The sequence below is a fragment of the Sparassis crispa genome (genome assembly GCF_003851025.1).
Source record: "Sparassis crispa DNA, contig_000015F, whole genome shotgun sequence".
Taxonomy (NCBI): domain Eukaryota; kingdom Fungi; phylum Basidiomycota; class Agaricomycetes; order Polyporales; family Sparassidaceae; genus Sparassis; species Sparassis crispa.
This window is the reverse complement of record NW_020939762.1, coordinates 147,929-169,283: the sequence shown is the minus strand read 5'-3', so window position 1 is coordinate 169,283 and position 21,355 is coordinate 147,929. Positions and strand designations below refer to the sequence as shown.

General features: G+C 50.2%; 8 protein-coding genes across 8 annotated transcripts; 7 read left to right on the top strand and 1 right to left on the bottom strand.

Annotated features, from left to right (window-relative positions):
* Positions 1 to 1,229: 1,229 nt before the first annotated feature.
* On the top strand, positions 1,230 to 1,949 carry SCP_1600620 (hypothetical protein; the record flags this gene model as incomplete). Its single annotated transcript, XM_027764513.1, has 1 exon — positions 1,230 to 1,949. The coding sequence occupies one exon, from the start codon at positions 1,230 to 1,232 to the stop codon at positions 1,947 to 1,949; it is 720 nt and encodes a 239-aa protein (XP_027620314.1).
* Positions 1,950 to 2,195: 246 nt separating this feature from the next.
* SCP_1600610 (hypothetical protein) lies at positions 2,196 to 2,435 on the top strand (the record flags this gene model as incomplete). The annotated part of the gene is made up of 1 exon (XM_027764512.1): positions 2,196 to 2,435. The coding sequence occupies one exon, from the start codon at positions 2,196 to 2,198 to the stop codon at positions 2,433 to 2,435; it is 240 nt and encodes a 79-aa protein (XP_027620313.1).
* A 556-nt stretch (positions 2,436 to 2,991) lies between these two features.
* Positions 2,992 to 3,282, top strand: SCP_1600600 (hypothetical protein; the record flags this gene model as incomplete). The annotated part of the gene is made up of 1 exon (XM_027764511.1): positions 2,992 to 3,282. The coding sequence occupies one exon, from the start codon at positions 2,992 to 2,994 to the stop codon at positions 3,280 to 3,282; it is 291 nt and encodes a 96-aa protein (XP_027620312.1).
* Positions 3,283 to 4,492: 1,210 nt separating this feature from the next.
* SCP_1600590 (hypothetical protein) lies at positions 4,493 to 6,064 on the bottom strand (the record flags this gene model as incomplete). Its single annotated transcript, XM_027764510.1, has 4 exons — positions 4,493 to 4,506; positions 4,553 to 5,740; positions 5,797 to 5,903; positions 5,958 to 6,064. The coding sequence occupies 4 exons, from the start codon at positions 6,062 to 6,064 to the stop codon at positions 4,493 to 4,495; spliced, it is 1,416 nt and encodes a 471-aa protein (XP_027620311.1).
* Positions 6,065 to 7,439: 1,375 nt separating this feature from the next.
* Positions 7,440 to 10,841, top strand: SCP_1600580 (hypothetical protein; the record flags this gene model as incomplete). Its single annotated transcript, XM_027764509.1, has 3 exons — positions 7,440 to 8,430; positions 8,589 to 10,441; positions 10,503 to 10,841. The coding sequence occupies 3 exons, from the start codon at positions 7,440 to 7,442 to the stop codon at positions 10,839 to 10,841; spliced, it is 3,183 nt and encodes a 1,060-aa protein (XP_027620310.1).
* A 975-nt stretch (positions 10,842 to 11,816) lies between these two features.
* On the top strand, positions 11,817 to 12,302 carry SCP_1600570 (hypothetical protein; the record flags this gene model as incomplete). The annotated part of the gene is made up of 1 exon (XM_027764508.1): positions 11,817 to 12,302. One exon carries the CDS (start codon positions 11,817 to 11,819, stop codon positions 12,300 to 12,302), a length of 486 nt encoding a protein of 161 aa, XP_027620309.1.
* An 848-nt stretch (positions 12,303 to 13,150) lies between these two features.
* On the top strand, positions 13,151 to 13,450 carry SCP_1600560 (hypothetical protein; the record flags this gene model as incomplete). The annotated part of the gene is made up of 1 exon (XM_027764507.1): positions 13,151 to 13,450. One exon carries the CDS (start codon positions 13,151 to 13,153, stop codon positions 13,448 to 13,450), a length of 300 nt encoding a protein of 99 aa, XP_027620308.1.
* Positions 13,451 to 17,400: 3,950 nt separating this feature from the next.
* On the top strand, positions 17,401 to 20,607 carry SCP_1600550 (hypothetical protein; the record flags this gene model as incomplete). Its single annotated transcript, XM_027764506.1, has 10 exons — positions 17,401 to 17,541; positions 17,602 to 17,710; positions 17,765 to 17,795; positions 17,847 to 17,862; positions 18,204 to 18,358; positions 18,408 to 18,820; positions 18,876 to 19,052; positions 19,103 to 19,238; positions 19,293 to 19,368; positions 19,420 to 20,607. The coding sequence occupies 10 exons, from the start codon at positions 17,401 to 17,403 to the stop codon at positions 20,605 to 20,607; spliced, it is 2,442 nt and encodes an 813-aa protein (XP_027620307.1).
* Positions 20,608 to 21,355: the final 748 nt, after the last annotated feature.

Here is a 21,355-nt window from a genome sequence, read left to right as displayed (position 1 = left end):
CGAAAATGACAAGTATCCACTCCGAAAGCGCGCCGAATATATGTGATGCAGTTCAAAATGAAAACACTCCTGCCAGGTGACATCGCCAGCACAGCGTGCACTGAGGTCAGAATTCGCAGCATGTGCCACCCATCTTTACCTTGCAGGCATGAGATTCACTTTGCATATTCCATATTCGACGTGCCTCGCCAGACAAGACCACTGTGACACTCTGGGTACTACTATCAGGAACACCCAACTTTTACTTAAAGGTGTCCTTATGTGACTTAAATGCACTTATGGGCCTTAAATAAGGTAGAAAAGGACAAAAAGTCTATAAGTCATATTTCCTTAGAGCCTTAAAAGTCGACTTTTGGAAACTTATGGGCCTTAAATAAGGCAAAAAAGGACAAAAAGTCGGAATAAGTCCCATAAGTAAAAGTTGGGTTTTCCTGATGCTAAGCTCACAAGAATGGTGCACCATCACTCACGGGGCATTAATTTGTAAGGTATAGCGATAATCTGAATGAATTCATACACCAGTAGTAAGCATATAACCCAAAAATCTTGTACCACCCGGCTGTTGTTGCTGCTGTAGGAGGCTCGCGAGGCAAAAATGTCGAAGTTGATGCGGAGATATCACTGGCCCCGCGCTGCATCACAAACGCAATGTGTGCTCTCGCTTACTCGTCTCTTGGTGATTCTTGATGCTAGAATACATGGAAGTCCTTTAAAATATGCCAAATTCTGAGGGTCTTAATGGTTATGTACCATGTCGTAAGTCATGCTTCACTAAGTGTAGTATTTACCCCCCTCATTAACACTGTACTATGTACTAGCCCCAGAGCATGTCATTCAACCATGGATTGAACACTATGTAGCGTGCAGATTCAAGAACCCGGAGATAGTCAAGAAGATGAGATGTCACAGGTGTACAACCTCACATAAGCTGCACTGTATCCTCGTTGACATTGCAATTGTGGTTTACACACTTTGAAGAAGAAGTGTTCAGTGTGGAAGATTTATTCAATGCAAGGTCAGGCCCACACACTGCAAAGCATTGGCCCTGCAATCGAATGAGCATGTGAATCTGGATGAAAATATTTAGGAGAATTTTTTGAGCATGTAATGGAGCTTGTCATCAGCAACGATGAGCTCGAGCCGACACATGGTGAGCACGACGTGTGGGACGAATGGCAGGTGCTAAGGAAAAATACTAGTGCACATAGGGGGTGACTGAGGTCTCCTGGATGAACCACGTGAGCATCATTGTCAGTGGCGTCGACTCCCTTCCTGAGAGCGCTGACGCAAGCCCACTCATTCACGCTGAAGATCTCAAGCTATACCTACCCTCCGAGCTTGCACAGGCTCAGCACGAAGTGGGCTGTCGTGGTGGCATCATCGAGAAGGAGCACCACTTCCACATGGCTCAAGTCGAGGATGCCCTGGAAGACATTCGCCATCTGCGTCGGATCTATGCCAGGCTTCTTGCCAAGTACAGGATCAATATTGCCAGTATGGGCAAGAAGGCAAATACGTGCTCGAAGACGAACATCCGTGTGTTCAACCTGAAGATTGCCCTCACCATTGCTCGATATCATGACACTTGCCATGCGCTCCTAGTGCTGGATCCAGGCGGGGAGTGGAAGATAAGGTTTCAAGAATTTAAAGACGGAGATAATCGAGGTCCTGCATGGGAGGAGAACGAGAGAAGTGAAGGCCACCACGAACCATCGTGGATTTGGCTGGTACCTTGTCGTACGTCTCGGGCGCCTACCACGTTGGCCCAGCAAGACCTCGCATCCATGCCAGAGCAAGCCGCTGTTGCCCAGGAAGACCCCACATCTGTGCAAGACAGCACTGCGCCAGAGGACAATGATGATCACTTGCATGTCGAGTGGGCGAAGACTGTTGTGCGAGCAGATCGGTGGGAGGAAGAATGGAAGACCCTTGTCGATGAGATGCACTGATCGCTGGAGTTTCTGACACAGAAAGCTGCCTGGTGGCTTTCTCAAGGTCACCATCGTGAGGGTCGAACTGATATTGTGGCCGGGCATTGCACATACGCAGCGAAGCAAGCGTCAATCTGACTACGTCTGGTTCAGAAGTGGTCGAAACATTGGCAGCCTGTCCTCGCGAAGGCGCACATCGTGCATGGCTGGATCCATCAATACCTGCCTGTATCCCCAACGAGCGCCGACATTCATCGTCCCGCCATGACAAGTGCGCCCACTTCCTATGCTGTCTCAGCTGCTCCCGATGCTCCTGATGTCATGCCCCGCATACTTGGCGTGGATGCAGTCTTTGCATCGGAGAGCCAGAATGACAGCGTGCCGGACGCAGATGCCCCCAGCGGGTGCAATTCTGATGGCAGCGAGTCCGACTGGGAAGATGATGTCAATCCTGTGGAAGTGGGAGATGCTCGAGATGACGACGGGGGTTTTGACTCTGACTAGCATGTTCTGGCGAGGTGTTTTTTGCAACTGCAGGTACAGGTTTTGCAATGGCAAGCAGTATGTTTTTATTTTATTTTCTGCTTTTCTGCGTACATGTGGAGATCTGCCATGCTCTAATATGTTTTCTATGTGTACCTCTATGCCTACAGTATGTCCCCCTATGAGATATATGTGCTCACAGCTGCAGTGCTGCAAGGAAAGGGTAACAGTTTCGAGTGCAGAAAGTCCAGAAAATGTGAGAATAACATACCATGTTGGGTATCCCGCAGCTGCCATCTCGCCCATCGCCCTATTCCATATTAGGGTGCAGCACGCTAGTAATTATTAAGCTGAATCTGGCCTCGGCCCCGGAGTCAACTGGCCGTCTGGGCTGTATTATGCATTGGCTGTATTACAGTGCACTGGCTAACACCCTGTAAGAGTTTTACAGAGCCTATGGACTGTTTTACAGCCCATGGCCATTGTAAAACAGCATGTAAAATGCTATTGGCATATGTACACACTACTCTGCTGGCTCTAGCCATACAATGTTAACATTTCTAGTAAGTACAGCTGGATGTGGGACGAAGAGTGGAACCACCACCTTTTCACACATGAGGCTCTCACGAAAGTGCAACCACTCCTCGACAACATCATTGCTTTTGACCTTGCCATGCTACTCCCCCACGGAATCCTGACCTTGGAAGTCACCACGTCGAAGAACTACACTCGGCCAGACAATGTGTCTGCTTCCCCAGATATAGCGGAATGCCTCATCTCATGTGATACAGCCCCACATCTTCACCCGCCTCATACTGACCACTTCCCCATCTCCTTTGAGCTCGACATCTCCACTCGCACCTCCTAGGAAGCCCCTCATCGCAACTTTCATGAAATAGACTGGGACGATTTCTGTGAATACCTGAAGACCACCCTCAACTCTCACCTTCTGGGGAACATGGAGATAGCGACAACAGAGCAATTCACCACTGCTCTAAAAAGCCTTTCTGATGTGATTTCAGAGACGGTCAAAGTGAAGGTACCCCTGTCGAAACCCTCACCATTCACCAAGTGCTGGTGGTCCAAGGACCTTGCGAAAACACAGAAGGCAGTACAACGACTGGCGAGAACATCCTACAAGAATCACCTGTCTCGAGATCACCCCTCCCATGCACAGTACCGCAAGGCCCGCAACTGCTATGAAGATGAGATACAAGCAGCCAAAAGAGACCACTGGGAGGCCTGGCTAGAGTCTGCTGACCCAGACTCCATCTGGACAATGATACTTACCTGCCTAGTATAACATAGTGTGGTAGTAGCCAACAGACTGAAGTGTACATAGACCAGAGTGGTTTAACACTCTGTATTACAGGAAGTCAGTAGTGTTGTATTACAAGGTCTCTTGCTGTATTACTTGGGTACTTTGTGCAAACCGTACCAACCCATACCCACCCGTCTCTGGTCCTGTGCTCACCCGCCCACCCATTACCAAATGTAGCGATGTGCCCGGGTGGCTGACCGACCCTGCTCCAATACCATTTCGGCGCACCGGAATGCGGATTTCCTGTTTAGGCATATGTTATCACCACCAAAACATATCATTGCTGTGCTTTACAACTACTGTAGGGACAATTAAGCAACATCAGGTCCTCGGTTTCTTCGCCACATGATTGGTAACAGCATCTGACTTACGCTTGGCAGATGACGACAGGCATAGATTGCCAGTCATCGCCACCAGTACTCAGCGCACATCTGCAATGTAATCTCAAAACCGATGCCCCTCGTCCTTGTCTTCGCATTCAAGTACGCTACCCCACCACCAGAGATACATAATAATCAAAAAGAAACTGTTGTCACCTGCCTGCAACAGTGAGCCCCAGTTGCCCGCCATGGCCAAGGCATCTTGAGGAAAGGGCCATTCGGCACTAGACCTGGGAGTGGGTTGCAGGGCCGTCCACCAATCATGGAAGCCGACGCGCATTTCCGATGCCCTGCCGATGCCGTGGGGGGCCACTTCATACTTCCGCCCATACGTCATCCACGCGCCCACAGCGCTCGGACATGCATCATATATTTCCTTAGAGTAGTGAGTCTGTGTGTATAAGTTAGTGTAGCTTCGGAAGGGAAAGAAATAAGACTTGCCCTTTTTGTCGGATAGCCCGACTGCGACTCAAAGATGATGAAGGCTTCAAGAAGGTTCACCCAGCTATCCGGTACTCCATGCAAAATGCGGACGACCTGCAAAGCCTTCTGCAGCCACAGCGGGTGCGAGTCGTCTGAGAGGGACAACGAGAGGCAGACTGCAGGCTTGGCCATGTGATCTAGCTCAGGAGCAGCGGTGGGGATGACCTCGATGACAGAGGGAACAGGTAGAGCGGGGATAGGCTGAGCCAGAGGTGCGATGATGTCAGGAGGGGCGATGACATCAGGCGCAGGTGCCATGGCATGAGTGCACAGAAGCACAAGGGGAATGGGAGCTGGAAGTGCAGTGATGTCAGGCATGGGCGCAGCAGGTGCAGGCGTGATAACAGCAGGAGGGTTGACAATATCTGGTGCCGGTGAGATGGGCGCTGAAGACTGCACAACAGGAGTGCGAGGGCCGACGATCTCTGGCACAGGTGCGACAATGACAGTGAGAATGACATTGACCTGGGGCACGGGTGCAACAGGAGCAGGTGCCAAAGGGTTTGCGGCTTCAAACTGAGAGTCCGGGGAGTTGTCTGTGTCATTCAAAAGATCTTGACCACTGGAGAGGTGGCCCAAATTGCGAGTCACTGGTAAGCCCTTTGCGGCCTTCTTGCAAGTCTTCTTCAGCTGCGCTGTAGGCAGAGTGAAGTTGCTGAGCAGTGCGAGAGCCGCTTTGTTCCTCGCAATGTTGGCGAGCCGCTCCTCCTCAAACGAATTGCTGCGGCTCCATCCATAACTTGGTGAGCGAGTGACCAGGCTGTCGGGGCAATTTGCAGCATGCGAGTGGAGAGGTGACACAACGTTCACGACGGCCGACGTTGACATGGATCCATTAGTCACATTGGCAGAGGCGGTCGCACGGATGTTCAGTGAGAGCGGAGTGCTGGCATCGACGGTGACTTGTACCGTTGCAGAGGCAGGTGCTGAGGAGGAAGATGCAACGGTCGGAGCAGACGATGCTGAAGCCTGCACATGGGCCCCATCGGTATCCAAGGATGCCAACGTTGCGATTGTTGAGCCAATGGAACCACTGGCTGTGGAGGAGACGATGAAAGATGTGCCATCCATGCTGATTTGCACAGTGGCGCTCGTCAAAGGCGGGACAGTGGGTAGAGCCATTTTGGCGCGAACGTCGGCTGCTGCAGAACTTGCGATTAGTCCAGATAACGCACAGCGAATGAAGTTGTAGACTTACGGAATGAAGCCTGTAGATACTGAGCGAACGGTTGCGCGATGTGGTCTTCAAAGTCTAGGTGGTATTGCAGAAACGTGCTCTTCAGGTGGGCGGTCTGAGTCCCGAAGCTGATAATCGTGCGTTAGGACACCGCCCCTCCTCGTGTGTGCGTGGGGACTCACCAATAATAGATGTTGCTGCCACCGCGCTTCGGCTCTGGACCTCTAACTAGAACTATCCCGACCCAACCTGTCTGCCGCTGAATCTCGTCGAGGGCAACCTGTATCATGTGGCGAAGGGAGTCGATATTCCTGAAGGCGATGTGTGTTACAACGCTCCTCACTTGTGGCGCATCTTCTCTTTTTCTTTTCCTTGTTCCCTTTACGTTACCAGACCACGTGATCCAACACGTGACTCATCGGAGCGCAACCTCCAATTCTTTACCCGGATGTCCAGAACCCCTAGTCTAGGGTTACACCGGATCCAACTCCGGACCTTCTTTTTATCGCGCATGCAAGACATGCATGTACGCCTCATCTTTACCTCGTTCTGATACACGACTCGTTATCCCCATTAGTACTGATTATCTCTCACGACCTTACTCAGCTTTCTCATACATATTACTTCCTCGCTGTTACCTTGCCCAGATATCGTTTCACCTTATCTAGCCAATGAACGATCTCGCATTACTGCGTAGTACTGCAGATACCTTTTGTATAAGTAGACGACCTTGTCAAGCTGGATCCCCATCTCGACCTGGTTACCATTAAACCAGCTTTTCACTTGCCTTTGACAGAGATCGACCGTTAGTAGCAGACAGCTACTGCGAGTCATAAGAATGAACCCTGATCGACCTTCAGTGCGAAGACATCGCCAGAAGTGTCTCTTAAACGGACTTGTGTCTTAGACTAAGACCTTGTCTCGTGACGACTCGACTTGACGCTCATGTTTTGCTGCCACGTAACATTAGGTCGAGATCTTATTACTCTCTGTGACTTCCTAAAGTCTAACAATGAACTACCGACCGGACCGAACCTTGAAGACTAAATGATACACCCGATTCGATTGCTAAAGCACCGTTTGAGATTACTCTGTAATCGAGGTAGCTGAAGGGATAGACTGATCACTCATCTTCGGAGAGGGGTCTGTCCGAGTGACCAATAGGCCGAGGAGGCTGAGGTAATCACTCGAGCAATCAGCAAATAGGTGTATCAGTTTGAAGGCAGAAGACACTCTATGGGCTTGTTAGCCGACGACGAACGAACCCACTTAGTTAAGGACGGTGTGCAGTCTACGTGTAGACGTAGGCCACACAGGGGAATTTATCCACGCTGGATTTGAACTTTATCAACCCGACTGCTCTTCCCAAGCAATACATCGATCTCCTCCCATCTCAGGCAGAGTGGGACGCACAGAGGAACGTACACATTTTAAACGGGCGACCTTTACTCATCAGACCAGATCAACACATTGATCACCCAAGTGGTGACTACGAAGCAGGCCTACCCCATAACGTTGGAGGGCTCGTACTATCACACATCGCAGACAGTGGCATACCTATCTCTTATCCAGGAGAAAGACCAGACGCCCCTTGAAACCTCCCTGTCCAGAATCCCGTACTCCAACCGACTCTTGCACCAACCATATCCGATTACATACCACCAATGGCTACAGTTACCATGGATGAAGGACGCCACCATGTCAGCCAGAAGGAACTTGGTTTTAGAAAACCCGAGATCTTCAACAGTTCAGACTGTTCGAAGCTTAGGGAATTTATAAACCAATGCAAGAACTACATGGCCGGAAATAGCCATGTCTACCAGGAGGACAATCAGAAGATTGCATTCGTGCTATCGCACATGCAAGGAGGAACAGCAGGATCATGGGCACAGAGCTTCATAGAGACGGAACTCACCAATGACGACTTCCTTTCTTATGGGAGTTGGAGAGACTTCATTGCGAGTGTGAACAAAGCATTTGGCGATGAAAATATTGAAGAAACCGCTTGTACCTTGCTGCATAACATCAAGCAAGGAACTCGTACTGCGGACAACTACATTGCCGAATTCCGATCGCTTGAATCCAAGGCGAAACTAGAAGATGCCGAAAATATCGAGTATTTCAAGTGGGGGCTTAACGACCCACTCCGACAAAGGATATATGGGATGGAAAGCATGCCCAAGACACTTGACAAGTGGTACGAATACACCTCACGATTTGACAACCAATGGAGATCTGCTCAGATCTTCAAGCGAGGAGCCACTACGACAACACGAGGAAAAGGCCGACCTGTCCATCGTCCCTACTACTCGGCTTCTGCAAAGGATCCAAATGCGATGGATGTTGACCGTGTCAATATCTCGCGCTTATCCCCGGACGAGCGACAGAAGAGAATGAAAGAAGGATTATGTTTCCTATGCGGAAAGAAGGGCCATATAGCCAACGACAGACAATTCCACCCCCAGTCTGGAAGTTTCACCCGTGCTAGAACGATACAGCCCGGGTTGGACACAGACACGATCACATGGATCAAGAAGATGCGAGAAGACCTCGCACAGAAGAAGGAGACGTCGAAGGAAGAAACCAGAGAGGAACAGATCGCCTATGTGCGAAACGTCTTCAACGACATGACTGATGAAGAACGAACCCAATTGGGTTTTTGAGACGACGGCCACTAGTAATGCATGGACCGTCACATCTTACCGTATCTCCCCTCGTTATTTGTAACACTAGCGGAAATTCAATTACTGTGAATATTTCGTTGAGAGAGAAGAAAGACGTTACAACAGAAGCCTTGATCGATTTCGGTGCAGCCGAAACGTTCATGAACATTCGTTTTGCAGAAGAAAATGATTTCATCAGATGGGAATTACCGAAACCGATTAAAGTCATGAATGCAGATGGCACACCAAATCAAATGGGTACCATTACTCATTGTACCTGGAAGATGATGAAAATCGGAGGAAGGAAGACACTTACTTGCTTCCTCTTGACCGGCATTGGCAAAGAAAACATACTTCTCGGCATGCCGTGGCTTAAACGCCTCAATCCGATGATCAACTGGGAAACCGGTGACTTTTGGTTTGGTAAAGACGCCAAATGGCCACCGAAACCCATCGTCGAAAATGCACCAGATGAAGAAGTTTCGATTTTCAAGGAAGATGGACTCCCAGAGTTAATCAACACCAAAACTTCCCCTATCTCGTTTGGGCATTCGGAATCTATCAGAGAAATCATGGCCGATAACACTGAGCGTGGCGAGTTACCTGCAGTGCAGAATGATACCGAATCAGATGACCCACCATCAGAACCCTCTATGGATCAGCTCGATGACAACGATCTAGTTATCTCCTATATTGCAGGAGAGCCAGTTATTGGGATATTTGAACCCATCAGGAAGGAGTCACCTTTGATGAATGAAGAGACTGAAACTGCAGTCTTCACCATACGAAGAGGCCCAGCCATTGGAAGAATGACACACAGTACTCGATCCCCATTATTCTGTAACGCACAGAATACGGTCTTTTACAAACCATCCGGTAAATCACAAGAATTGGCACAACAGGCACATAAGAAAGCATCGGCTGTAGACAAACCCAAAACTGTTGAGGAGTTGGTCCCCAACTACCTCCATGATTTGAAGTCCGTCTTCGAAAAGAAAGCAGCTGAACACTTTCCAGAAACCAGGCCTTGGGACCACACCATTGACTTGAAACCCAATTTTATTCCACGCGACTGTAAAATCTATCCGTTATCGCTCAAAGAACAAGGAGCGATGGATGACTTCCTGGAAGAAAATCTGCAAAAAGGATACATCCGACCGTCGAAATCTCCCATGGCTTCACCATTTTTCTTCGTAGGAAAGAAAGATGGAGCACTACGTCCCTGTCAGGATTACCGATACCTGATTGAAGGGACGGTGAAGAATGCCTACCCTCTTCCGCTCATCTCTGACCTTATGGATCAATTCAAAGGCGCATCGATCTTTACGAAAATGGATTTACGCTCCGGATATAACAATGTCAGAATCAAAGATGATGACCAATGGAAGGGCGCATTTAAGACAAATCGCGAACTTTTCAAACCTATGGTCATGTTCTTTGGACTCTGCAACTCCCCGGCGACTTTCCAAATGATGATGAATGTACTCTTCAAGGACATAATCGATGAGAAATGGATAGTCATTTACATGGATGATATCCTCATCTTCTCAAACGATTTGGAAGAACATCACGTTCGAACCCGACGCATACTCCAACGACTCAAAGACAACGACTTATTCCTTAAACCGGAAAAGTGTTTCTTTGACGTTAAAGAAGTCGAATTCCTAGGCATGATCATTCGAGAAAACTACATTGGCATGGACCCTATCAAACTTAAAGGAATTGCAGAATGGCCTGAACCAAGCACAGTAAAAGGTGTTCGCTCTTTCCTAGGGTTTGGAAACTTCTATCGGAAGTTTATTGCCAACTTCTCGGATATTGCCAAACCATTGACGAATCTTACGCGCACTGCCGCTGGATCTTCACCTTTTGAATGGACAACAGAATGTCAGACAGCTTTCGACACATTGAAGCAACGATTCAGTACCGCCCCAGTACTGTTACTGCCTGACAAGGCAAAACCCTTTATTGTTGAATCTGACGCTTCCAAGTTTGCTACGGGTGTAGTTTTACGCCAAGCCGACATCAATGGAGACCTCCATCCTTGTGCCCTACATTTCACAGACGCTCAATCCAGCTGAATGGAACTACGAAATCTACGACCGCGAACTCCTCGGAATCATTCGAGCCCTCACTGAATGGCGCCATTATCTTGAAGGCTCTCCCCATCCCATCGAAGTTCGCAGTGATCACAAGAACCTCACGTACTTCCGTACAGCTCAGAAGTTAAACCGCCGACAAGCACGATGGAGTCTCAAATTATCACAATTTGATCTTCACCTCATCCATGTCCCTGGCACTCAGATGATCCAATCTGATGCGCTATCTCGTCGTAACAGACTCGATGACAGTGAAAGTGACAACGAAGATCACGTTCTTTTACCCAACGCACTATTCGTGTGATCCATTTCTCCGACACTATTCAACGAAATCAGAAATCACGCAGCAAAAGACCTCATTGTTCATGAAGCCCTCGAAGCGATTGCGCACAAAGGGCCATTCCCCATGAAATCATCGCTTTCCGACTGGGAAGTTCGCGATGGTGTCATCCTCTACAAGGGAAAGATCTACATTCCACCATCCAAAACTCTTCGTCGTGACCTCGTTCAACTACATCACGACTCCCCTGCCATGGGTCACCCTGGAAAGTTCAATACTCTTGAACTGTTACGTCGTGAATTCTGGTGGCCCGGCATGTATACATTTGTCTACAATTATGTTGAAGGCTGTGCCACCTGTCAACAAATGAAACCGAATACTCATCCAACTCATATTCCTTTGGAACCAATTCCCGCCGACCCACACGCATTACCATTTTCCTGTTGCACCACCGATTTTATTACTGACCTCCCCGTTTCCAACGGTTTTGATTCAATTATGGTTGTAGTAGACCATGACCTTACGAAGGGGGTGATTCTTACGCCCTGCCTCAAAACGATCACAGCCGAAGGAACTGCCAAGATTTTTCATGACAAAGTATACTCACGATTTGGATTACCCGACTGAACCATCTCGGATAAAGGACCTCAATATGCATCCAAGGTCTTCCAAGAGTTAAATCGACTACTCCAGATCAGATCATCAATGAGCACAGCTTATCACCCTCAGACGGATGGAGAAACAGAGCGAGTCAACCAGGAGCTGGAAATCTATCTTCGACTCTATTGCGGAAACAACCCTGAAACATGGGCCGACCGCCTGCCAGACCTCGAGTTTTGTCATAACACAAGGGAACACTCGGCATGAAAGATGAGCCCATTCCGCATCATGATGGGATACGAACCACGTGGACTCCCTTCCGTATTCCCGACCACAAACATTCCATCGGTTGAATCCAGGCTTGACATGTTGCAGAAGATAAGACTAGAAGCACTAGCCATGCACGAGTTAGCCCAACAACAGATGGCGGACCGAGTCAGACAAGGATCGCCGAAGTTTACATTAGGACAGAAGGTCTGGCTAGACTCGAGGAACCTGAAGGTCAATTACGCCTCGCGCAAGATAGCACCAAAGTGTGAGGGGCCATTCGAAATTGTCGAAGTCATCGGACCAGCCAACTATCGTCTCAAACTCCCGAAGACCTGGCGAGTTCATTCCGTATTCCACACCGCCATTCTATCTCCTTATCACGAAAACGACATACATGGTCCGAATTATGTGAACCCACCACCTGATGTCGTTGATAATGAAGAAGAGTACGAAGTCGAAGCCATCCTGAATCACAAGACGTACCGAGGTCATCTGAGGTACTTAGTCAAGTGGAAAGGATATTCTTCAGCAGAAAACTCATGGGAACCTACCCACAATTTACAGAATGCCAAGCGAATCCTCGATGCATATAAAAGGACCAGGGGAATCCAGTAGAGGAGAAGAAACCCGGAATGACTACCACAACGGTTTTCCTCATCATCTTCCTAATCGTCCTCCACTGCACAACCCTCACTTTTCTTTGGATCGTCCACCAAATCCTTATCAGATGACTTGTCCAACACACACTCTTCACACGAGACAGCCCGCACGCTAACGGCTGGGGTGATCAGAACGATGCCTGGAACTGAACAGGCAGCTCTTATCTCTGTGGGAATACTCTTTATCGTCCAATGGATTTTCATCTACTTGATTATTACCCGGATCCATGACATTCTATTTCACATCACAGATAACCGCGATCCCCTTAATGACCGAAGGTATAAAAGGGGGAGAAGACGACATATCATCAATGCCCCACTTCCGCTATAGACGACCTTGTTCACAATATACTCGCTGAAGTCGCCTCCACAATTATGAGCATACCTGCATCGCCTACGCTTGTCAATGGAGTACCCTCTCGAGCACAGACACCCTTTATCCCGCGCCTCATCACCCTCACCTTCTATCGAACTCAGTCACGCATCGGACGAACAAGAATTTGCCACACGTCTGGTCTCGGCTATCTGTGTCCCTGTCGACTTCACAGATATCCTTGTCGCCTTACGAAATCGTCCGCAAGATCGACAAGCAGTGGTTTCCATGCAACGAGCATTAGAAATGGTCGAGTGGATGCAGACGGCCAGACAAAGAGCTTATCGCACCAGAGGAAAGGATGAGTAGGGCCCGAACCAGAGTCGACCAAGTCTGGTCATTGATGCGCAGTACGGTCACTCGTACAGCACAGGAGATTTGGAGGGAGCATGGGGACGAAGACATCGGACACATCCTCAGATACACCACTAATGGAATACCCGCATCCACTCCTCGCTCGTCGCCAGAACCAATTCCCGTTCGACCTCGCCCTCCTCGTTCGCACGTACCCAGTGGACGATCTCCGTTATCACAACCATCTTTCTCGACTGCATCCACTTCTTTGCATCGCAGTCATCCCTACAGGGATGGACGTATCCCCGAACAAGGATTACGAACCAACCGGCGGACATGCTACAGATGCGGAGGAGATCATTATGTCCGTGACTGCCCCCGACGATGATGAAAATCACGATATTTCTTGTGGACAAGAAACGTTAGATGGGAGCTGATGTTACAACGCTCCTCACTTGTGGCGCATCTTCTCTTTTCTTTTCCTTGTTCCCTTTACGTTACCAGACCACGTGATCCAACACGTGACTCATCGGAGCGCAACCTCCAATTCTTTTACCCGGATGTCCAGAACCCCTAGTCTAGGGTTACACCGGATCCAACTCCGGACCTTCTTTTTATCGCGCATGCAAGACATGCATGTACGCCTCATCTTTACCTCGTCTGATACACGACTCGTTATCCCCATTAGTACTGATTATCTCTCACGACCTTACTCAGCTTTCTCATACATATTACTTCCTCGCTGTTACCTTGCCCAGATATCGTTTCACCTTATCTAGCCAATGAACGATCTCGCATTACTGCGTAGTACTGCAGATACCTTTTGTATAAGTAGACGACCTTGTCAAGCTGGATCCCCATCTCGACCTGGTTACCATTAAACCAGCTTTTCACTTGCCTTTGACAGAGATCGACCGTTAGTAGCAGACAGCTACTGCGAGTCATAAGAATGAACCCTGATCGACCTTCAGTGCGAAGACATCGCCAGAAGTGTCTCTTAAACGGACTTGTGTCTTAGACTAAGACCTTGTCTCGTGACGACTTGACTTGACGCTCGTGTTTCGCTGCTGCGTAACAATGTGAGTCAGGCCGTGCGAACGATCGAAAAAGGCAAGTCCTCACTTTTGGAAATGCGCGGGCTGTGAGTCGCTGCCCTCAAAGTCCTTCATCCTCAAAGTCTTCGTCGTACGCCTCGACCACTTTCTTGATGGCATCGGTGTCCTTGACCTTGTCGTACATGGAGATCACAAAGGCCGAGCAGTGCTTCATCCTCATGGAGTTCATTACCGCAGTACCCGGATGGCAGTTGATCTGCACGGTTAAGTCTTGAACTCTAATTCCCATTTTGGCTTGAGCTCAGGCCAGAACATCTTCATGTACACTTGCCACGGGGCTGCCTTGCACTTGGCCTTCACCTTGAGGGACAACACGGCCGAATGCCCATTGCTGAATGTAGAAGCTCGTTGTGTGATTTTTGGAACCATTCTTTCAACCTCTGGATCAATTGGTCAGGGCCATAATAGGTGAGAAGCTGATGAACTCTCACCACTGTCATTGACTTCTTTTGTTCCACCGTCGCCACCTGCACATCGATGCTGTCACTCACGATGATGGTGATGGCAATTCTGGAACCAGGCATCGAGGAAAGCAGACCAGAACGTTGAGTGGTTGCCTGCCTGTTGAGCCGCAGGAAAGCAGGTATGTGTGACTTCAGATGTTCCTGTTGCTCTGCGGTCGCCCAACCTCTTTCATCCCATTGTGGGCGCCCAGACTCCCGAGCTCACCCTGACCATGCCCCTAATACATATCCTGGGCCTTCCATATGTATGGAGAAGTGTCGGAAGTGACGGGCTTCTGTAAATCAGGCATTTGCACTTAACACTGTGGAACTGTACAGTCCCTCGGTTAGCGGAGTTCGGTGCCGTACTTAAACCCGCCCTCAGCTCTTGTTCCCCTCCATTGCTCTTTCTCCCTTTCGTCCTCCAGCTCTTACTTGGGGTGTAAGTACTTAGTTTTTATTTTGTCCTCCTTTACTTTACTAACATACCTTTCTGTTTCTGTAGCCGTCCTCCAAGTAGTAGCAGGAAGCCATGGAATATGAGGTAAGCCTGCTGGCTCCCTCGTTGCTCCCCTTCTGACACCTTCGCAGCACGATACCCAGATTGAGAGGAAAGCCATGGGTCGGGATAATTACATCAGTGTGGAACTAGTTTGCAGGGAAAGGTCCGTGTCCATTGTAGTGGTGCAGATTCCATCTGACCCAGTAGTTAGAGGAGCAGCGTGAGTCGGGTGTGAAGAGGAGTCGATGCTGATCTGACGCGAGTATCTGAGTGCAGGGATGCCGGTCAAGGTGGAGAAGGTCGAGCCTTTTGCACGCAGTTTGGCAGGTCGCAGTGACAGTGAGGACACTGAGCAGTGTGGGCCAATGTCACTGTTCCTGTGTTGCGTGAGCTAGCTATGCTGCTGGAGTCGTGTGATGTCGCTCCCTGTCATTCCCGCTGTGGTTGTGGGTCGCCCTCCATCTACAGGCCCTCCCCTGAGGATGAACCCGCTGAACCCACGAAGACGCTCAGCTTATTACGGTCATCACTGGTATGCAAGTCACACAGGGCTTAGAGGTCGGCATGTTCGAAGGAATGGTAAGCGGCTCATGCCATTTTTTCGTTAGTACTTACAGTGCGTGTTCCAAGGACGTACGTTCAGCCTCTGATTATCGGTGTGTCGGGCTCTGCTTATGAGCGGCAAGTCTTACGATGACGCCATCTGTAAGTTCCGCATCGGCGCAGTCCGGGGTACCATCATGAAGTGACTGCTGGTCCTGCGGTCGCATGGCATGCTTAGATCAACAGTGCATACTCATCGTTGGCATGGTGTCAGGTGTGTGTTGGTGCTGTCGGGTGTTCATTCCTGTCCGCGCATCGGCCTGTGTCATCCATGTTGTGCTGCGTCTCGGTAGTAGTAGTAATTTGTTGCGCGCAATATAATTTCATTTTTTCGCATGCTGTATCACAATGAGGGTGAATCCATTGTCGGTACACCATATCAATATATTTATTTGAGTCTTGTTGCATTGTGTGGGCTACGTGAAGATAGGGTGATTGAGAAAATATGAAGTTGTAATGGCTACGTACTCGCTGTATTGTATGTACAATAGAGGACGAAGCTCACAAAAGGAGGCCAAGAATATATTTTAGAATACTACATTACTACGCCTACAAATGTGCGAGGCGAGGAGGTAGAAATGACGATTGAGGCGGGCAGCACAAGCGGACATTTCACGCGGGATGAAGCAGGCGCGAGTTGCAAGTTAGGACAAGTCGCCGACTTGCGACTTGATCGAGCTTGCACCTTACCGCACCCCTGGCCGCACTCCTTCTGCTTTGGTATTCCCTGTAGCTCCTTGATAACCTTGGCTAGCTCTCCCTGCACTGCTGCTTCTTCCTGTCTCTGCCAGAATATCTCCGACTGCTCATGGCGAAAATGCCGGTTCGCTGGAGGAGGCACATCACGTTCGAGAAGTGCCATGTCAAGTCCATCACCATTCCTGACATCTTCGAACCACCCACGACAATTCAGCCAGCGCATCCACAGTCCACAGCTTCACCATCCATCGCAGTCAAAGGAACGGGCGAGCTTGAGCAACTCAGACACATATTGAGCAAGTAGTCGACATAATCCCCCTTACCTGGCCTCGTGGACGATAGTGGAACCACCGTACACAGTGGACAAGTGGACACAGATGGGTGGGAGAATGAACTGCACGATGTGATACAACTGGAGAGCAGGGACGGCGTGAAGGCCCAGATTGAAGAACAAGAAGAAATCTATGTCGGTGAGTCTTTACACCTCCCCTGCATAATGTCCGCTAATTATTGACTACAGGCAGGCCTGAACCGATGGCTTGCATTTCGAGAGGTCCTATTTGGAGGAGCTTTTGCGCTTCGATGGGCCGGCGGACTCAAGACTTCGCTGGGAAATGCGAAGTGCACCACCAGAGTACTGTGTTGCGCTGCCTTGACTGCTTCGGCGGAAAACTGACATGTTCAGACTGTACTCTCAAGGCTCACACCTCGCTCCCACTGCACCACGTTCAGGTGAGTTGAAGTGAACAGTAATATCTCACGAGCCGCACATTTAACATACCCCTTTCTAGCGGTGGAACGGGCGGTTCTTCGAGAGAATAACCCTTGCAAATCTCGGACTTCGCGTGCAGCTCGGACACCACAGTGGGCAATGCTTCCAAAATCAACACAGCCCCGCGCATTTCATGGTCCTCGACGTGAGTGGCACTCACCATGTGAACATCAATTTCTGCCGATGTGGTGAATCCCCTGGTGGATGGAATGAGCGCGTCCAGCTGCTGCGCGTTGGCTGGTACCCTGCGACAATGGAATGTCCCCGCACCGCATTTACATTCGACTATCTGAACACATTTCATCTTTTAACACTGCAAGGGAAGCTCAATTTGTATGACTACTACAAAGCTATACTGCGAAAGATGGACAATACGGGGCTTGAAAAACAAGTGGTGGGTCGCGTGCTCAGACGTTGCGAGCGCGTGGAGCTCATGAATTTATTGTTTGATTAGTATCGCTGGAATGAAGTGTCTATGGTCGTGCGCCAGTGGCGCCATCTGAAGAGCATCAAGAGAGCTGGACGCGGTCATGACCCGGCAGGTATTGCAGTGACGAAACCGGGTGTGTGCGCCATAGAGTGTCCTGCGTGCCCTCACCCCAGCGTAAACCTGCCAGTCGGCTGGGAGAGTCTTCTCGACTCCGAGCGGTAAGTGGCGTTCATCGTGTATCGTTCTCCTGAGGCTGAATATCTCTCCAGTTGGCTCTACTGGCAAGTAATCGCTATGGATGCATGCTTCCATCTCAAATTGAAGAAGCACGGATTCCAGGACTCTGAGCTGGGTTCTGGATGATCGTACTTCGTGGCTGAAGGTCCTTACCAGGAGTATCTTGCCATTTGCAAGGACCAGCGCGAGGTAAGCAATCTGAATCCCTACGCATGGATGCTGGAGGTGGCACAGCTCTGTAAGACAGGCAGAGCCGGCTGGCACAATTTGTGCTGGCACCTTGTCTCATCTGTCATCGGAGAGTGAAGGACAATGAATGTGAGGCCTTCCCCCACGTCACTGCGCAGAATTGCGCCCGCTGAGTGACTGCGGCTAACATCTGCCACCAGATCTCAACATGCGAGTCGGAGCTCAACGCTGTCAAGCAGGCCTATAGCAAGGGCACGTATGACGGCCTCAGCATCACTGGTGTCGTGGGTGTCAAATGTGCTCGCCATTGCTTCGTGCTTCCTAACGGCATCGGCGATTTGCAAAAAGGGGAACAGTGCATAAACATGGTGTTTTTTGTACTTATCACACTGATTATTCTACAGGTACTGTAATGTCAATTACGTCGCACTTTCAGCATTGAAGGCGGGCTGCGTGACCGAAGACGGAAGGGCGCTGGCCAACATCGGATTTTTGCATGACATCGCATGCAACTGGTACAAGAATTTCTACAAGAGACTTGAAGACATGCCTGAGGACATGCAAATCCTCGATGACGTGCCAACATGCACGATGATACCCAAGGCCCACATTGAAGGTCATGGCCCTAAGTGTCGTACAACATGGTCCTTTAATTTCCTTCGAAGAGTTGGACGCACCCATGGTGAAACTGTCGAGCAAGAGTGGGTGCACATTGGGCAAGTCAGCATCAGCACTCGCGAGATGGGCCCTGCAGCCTGTCATTCTGTCTTGGATGACCACTGGTCAGCGTGGAACTGGTGCAAGCTCGTCGATCTCGGTGAGTATTTCTTCGTTGTGGTGGTGAACTAATTAACTGACTTCTACTACTTTAGAGTCGCACCTCGTTAAGCATCTCGCGGAAGCTCTCCTGATGATGGCGAAGCAGAAGGCGATCGCTGAGAAGTTCACGAGCACATTCTCCCCAGCCACTATCGAGAAATGGCATCAAATGGTTGCTGAGTGGGATCAGGACAAAACAAAGCCTGATCCCTATGTGGAGCCGTCGGCCTGTAGGTCTACATTTTTATTTGCTTAGTTCTAACCGCTAACTTCTTGGTAGCCATGATGATGGCAATGATACGGCTCGAGCTTGCTGAGGAAGAAGCCATCGAGGCAATGCGCGGTGAGCCGCAGCTCCATGAGAAGCTCACTGCGAGCACGTTCCTGCGACTTGGGTTGGAGCTGGAAGAACGACAGTAAGTCTTGATGAATTTCGGTCACTGCATTACTAATTATTCTTGTCTCGCAAGGTGGGCCCTCTGTATAAAGGGCGAGGGTGTCCTTCGCAATCCCCTCAAGAAAGCTACACTCCAGGAGAAGCAAAACGTGCTCACGCGGCATATCCTCATGTGGACCAGCATATAGCCCACCTACCAGCCCGCGATAGCTGCCATACATGGCATCGACTCCCTCGCTGACACCGCCGATGCGCAAATTGTTCACGCTGAAATGCTCAGGCTATACCTACCCTCAGAGCTGATGCAGGCTCAGTGCGATGTGGGCTGTCATGGCATCATCGTTGACAAGGAGCACCGCTTCCATATGGCTCAGGTCGAGGATGCTCTGGAAGACATTCACCATCTGCATCGGATCTATGCCGGGCTACTTGCCAAGTACAGGAACGTCGCTGGTACAGGCCAGAAGGCAAATACGCGATCGAAGACAAACATCCGAGCGTTCAACCTCAAGATCGCCCTCGCCATCGCCCGATATCATGACGCTCGACGCGCGCTCCTGGTGCTGGACCCAGATGGCGAATGGAAGACGAGGTTTCAAGAATTCAAAGATGGAGATAATCGAGGACCTGCACGGGAGGAGAACGAGAGAAGTGAAGGCCACTATGAGCCGTCGTGGATTTGGCTCATCGCTCGCCGTACATCTCGGGACCGTACCACATCAGCCCCGCAAGACTTCGCGTCCACGCAAGAGCCGGCCGATGTCGCTCAGGACTCTACATCTATGGAGGACAGCACTGCGCCAGAGGATAATAACGATCACTTGCATGTTGAGTGGGCAAAGACTGTCACGCGAGCAGACCGGTGGGAGGAAGAATGGAAGACTCTCGTTGATGAGATGCATCGGTCACTGGAGTCTCTCACGAAGAAAGCCATGTGGTGGATGGCTCAAGGTCCCCGATGCGAGGGTCGAACTGATATTGTGGCCGGGTGTTGCGCATATGCGGCGAAGCAAGCGTCCATCCGACTACAGCTGATTCAGAAGTGGGTGAAACGTTGGCAGCCTGTCCTCACAAGGGCACGCATCGCCCATGGCTGGATCAATCCATACCTCCCTGCATCTCTGAGAACCGCGAACGTTTGCAGTCCCGCTGCCACAAGTGCACCCCCTTCTGACGCTGTCTCACCTGCTGCTAATGTCTTGCCCAGCTCACCGGATGCCGATGCTGATGCAGTCTTCACAGTGGAGAGTCAGAATGGCAGCGCGCCGGACGCGGATGACCCCAGCAGGTACGGTTGCGATGATAGCGAGTCTGACTGGGCAGATGATGATGGTCCTGTCGAAGTTGGAGATGCCCGAGATGACAATGGGGGGTTTGACTCCGACTAGCATGTTCTGGCGCCACACCTTTTAGTCATGTTACCTGAACTGAACTCCCATTTACCCTGACATTGTCATGAACTGGACAGCCAGCGGACGTCGGCCCATTGTCACCATGTTGACCTCTACCAGCAGTGGGCCCATATCTTTCATGTGTGGGATACTAGCAGTGGGCCCACCGCTAGTGTTCTTCTCCCAGTGCTCGGCCCCACTAGCAGGCATATTACAGTGTTGTAACCGTTAAGCAATGGGCCCACCGCCACAGGTCAGAGGGTGGGCCGACACCAGAGCATGTTATCACCATCGATGGGCCCACTGCCAAAGTATGATCAATGAGCAGTGGGCCTATCGCCATGAGTGTAAGATGATGGATGGGCCCACCACCAAAGGTCAGAGTGTTGGCCATGGCCAGAGCATGTTTGTCTGAGCAATCGGCCCACCACCAGAGTATGACGAATGAGCAGTGGGCCGATCGCCCAGAGTGTAACCTGAAGGATGGGCCCACCGCCAAAGGTTAGAGGGTTGACGATTGCCAGAGCATGTTATCGCCAGCAGTCGGCCCATCGCCAAAGCACCCTCAGTGAGGGCCTTACTGCAAGCACCCATGGGATAGGTCATCGCCAGGACATGTTTCCGCCAGCAATCGGCCCACCGCCAAAGGTCAGAGGGTTGGCCAACGCCAGAGCATGTTATCGCCAGCAATCGGCCCACCGCCAAAGGCCAGTGGGTTGACGATCACCAGGATATGTCATCGCCA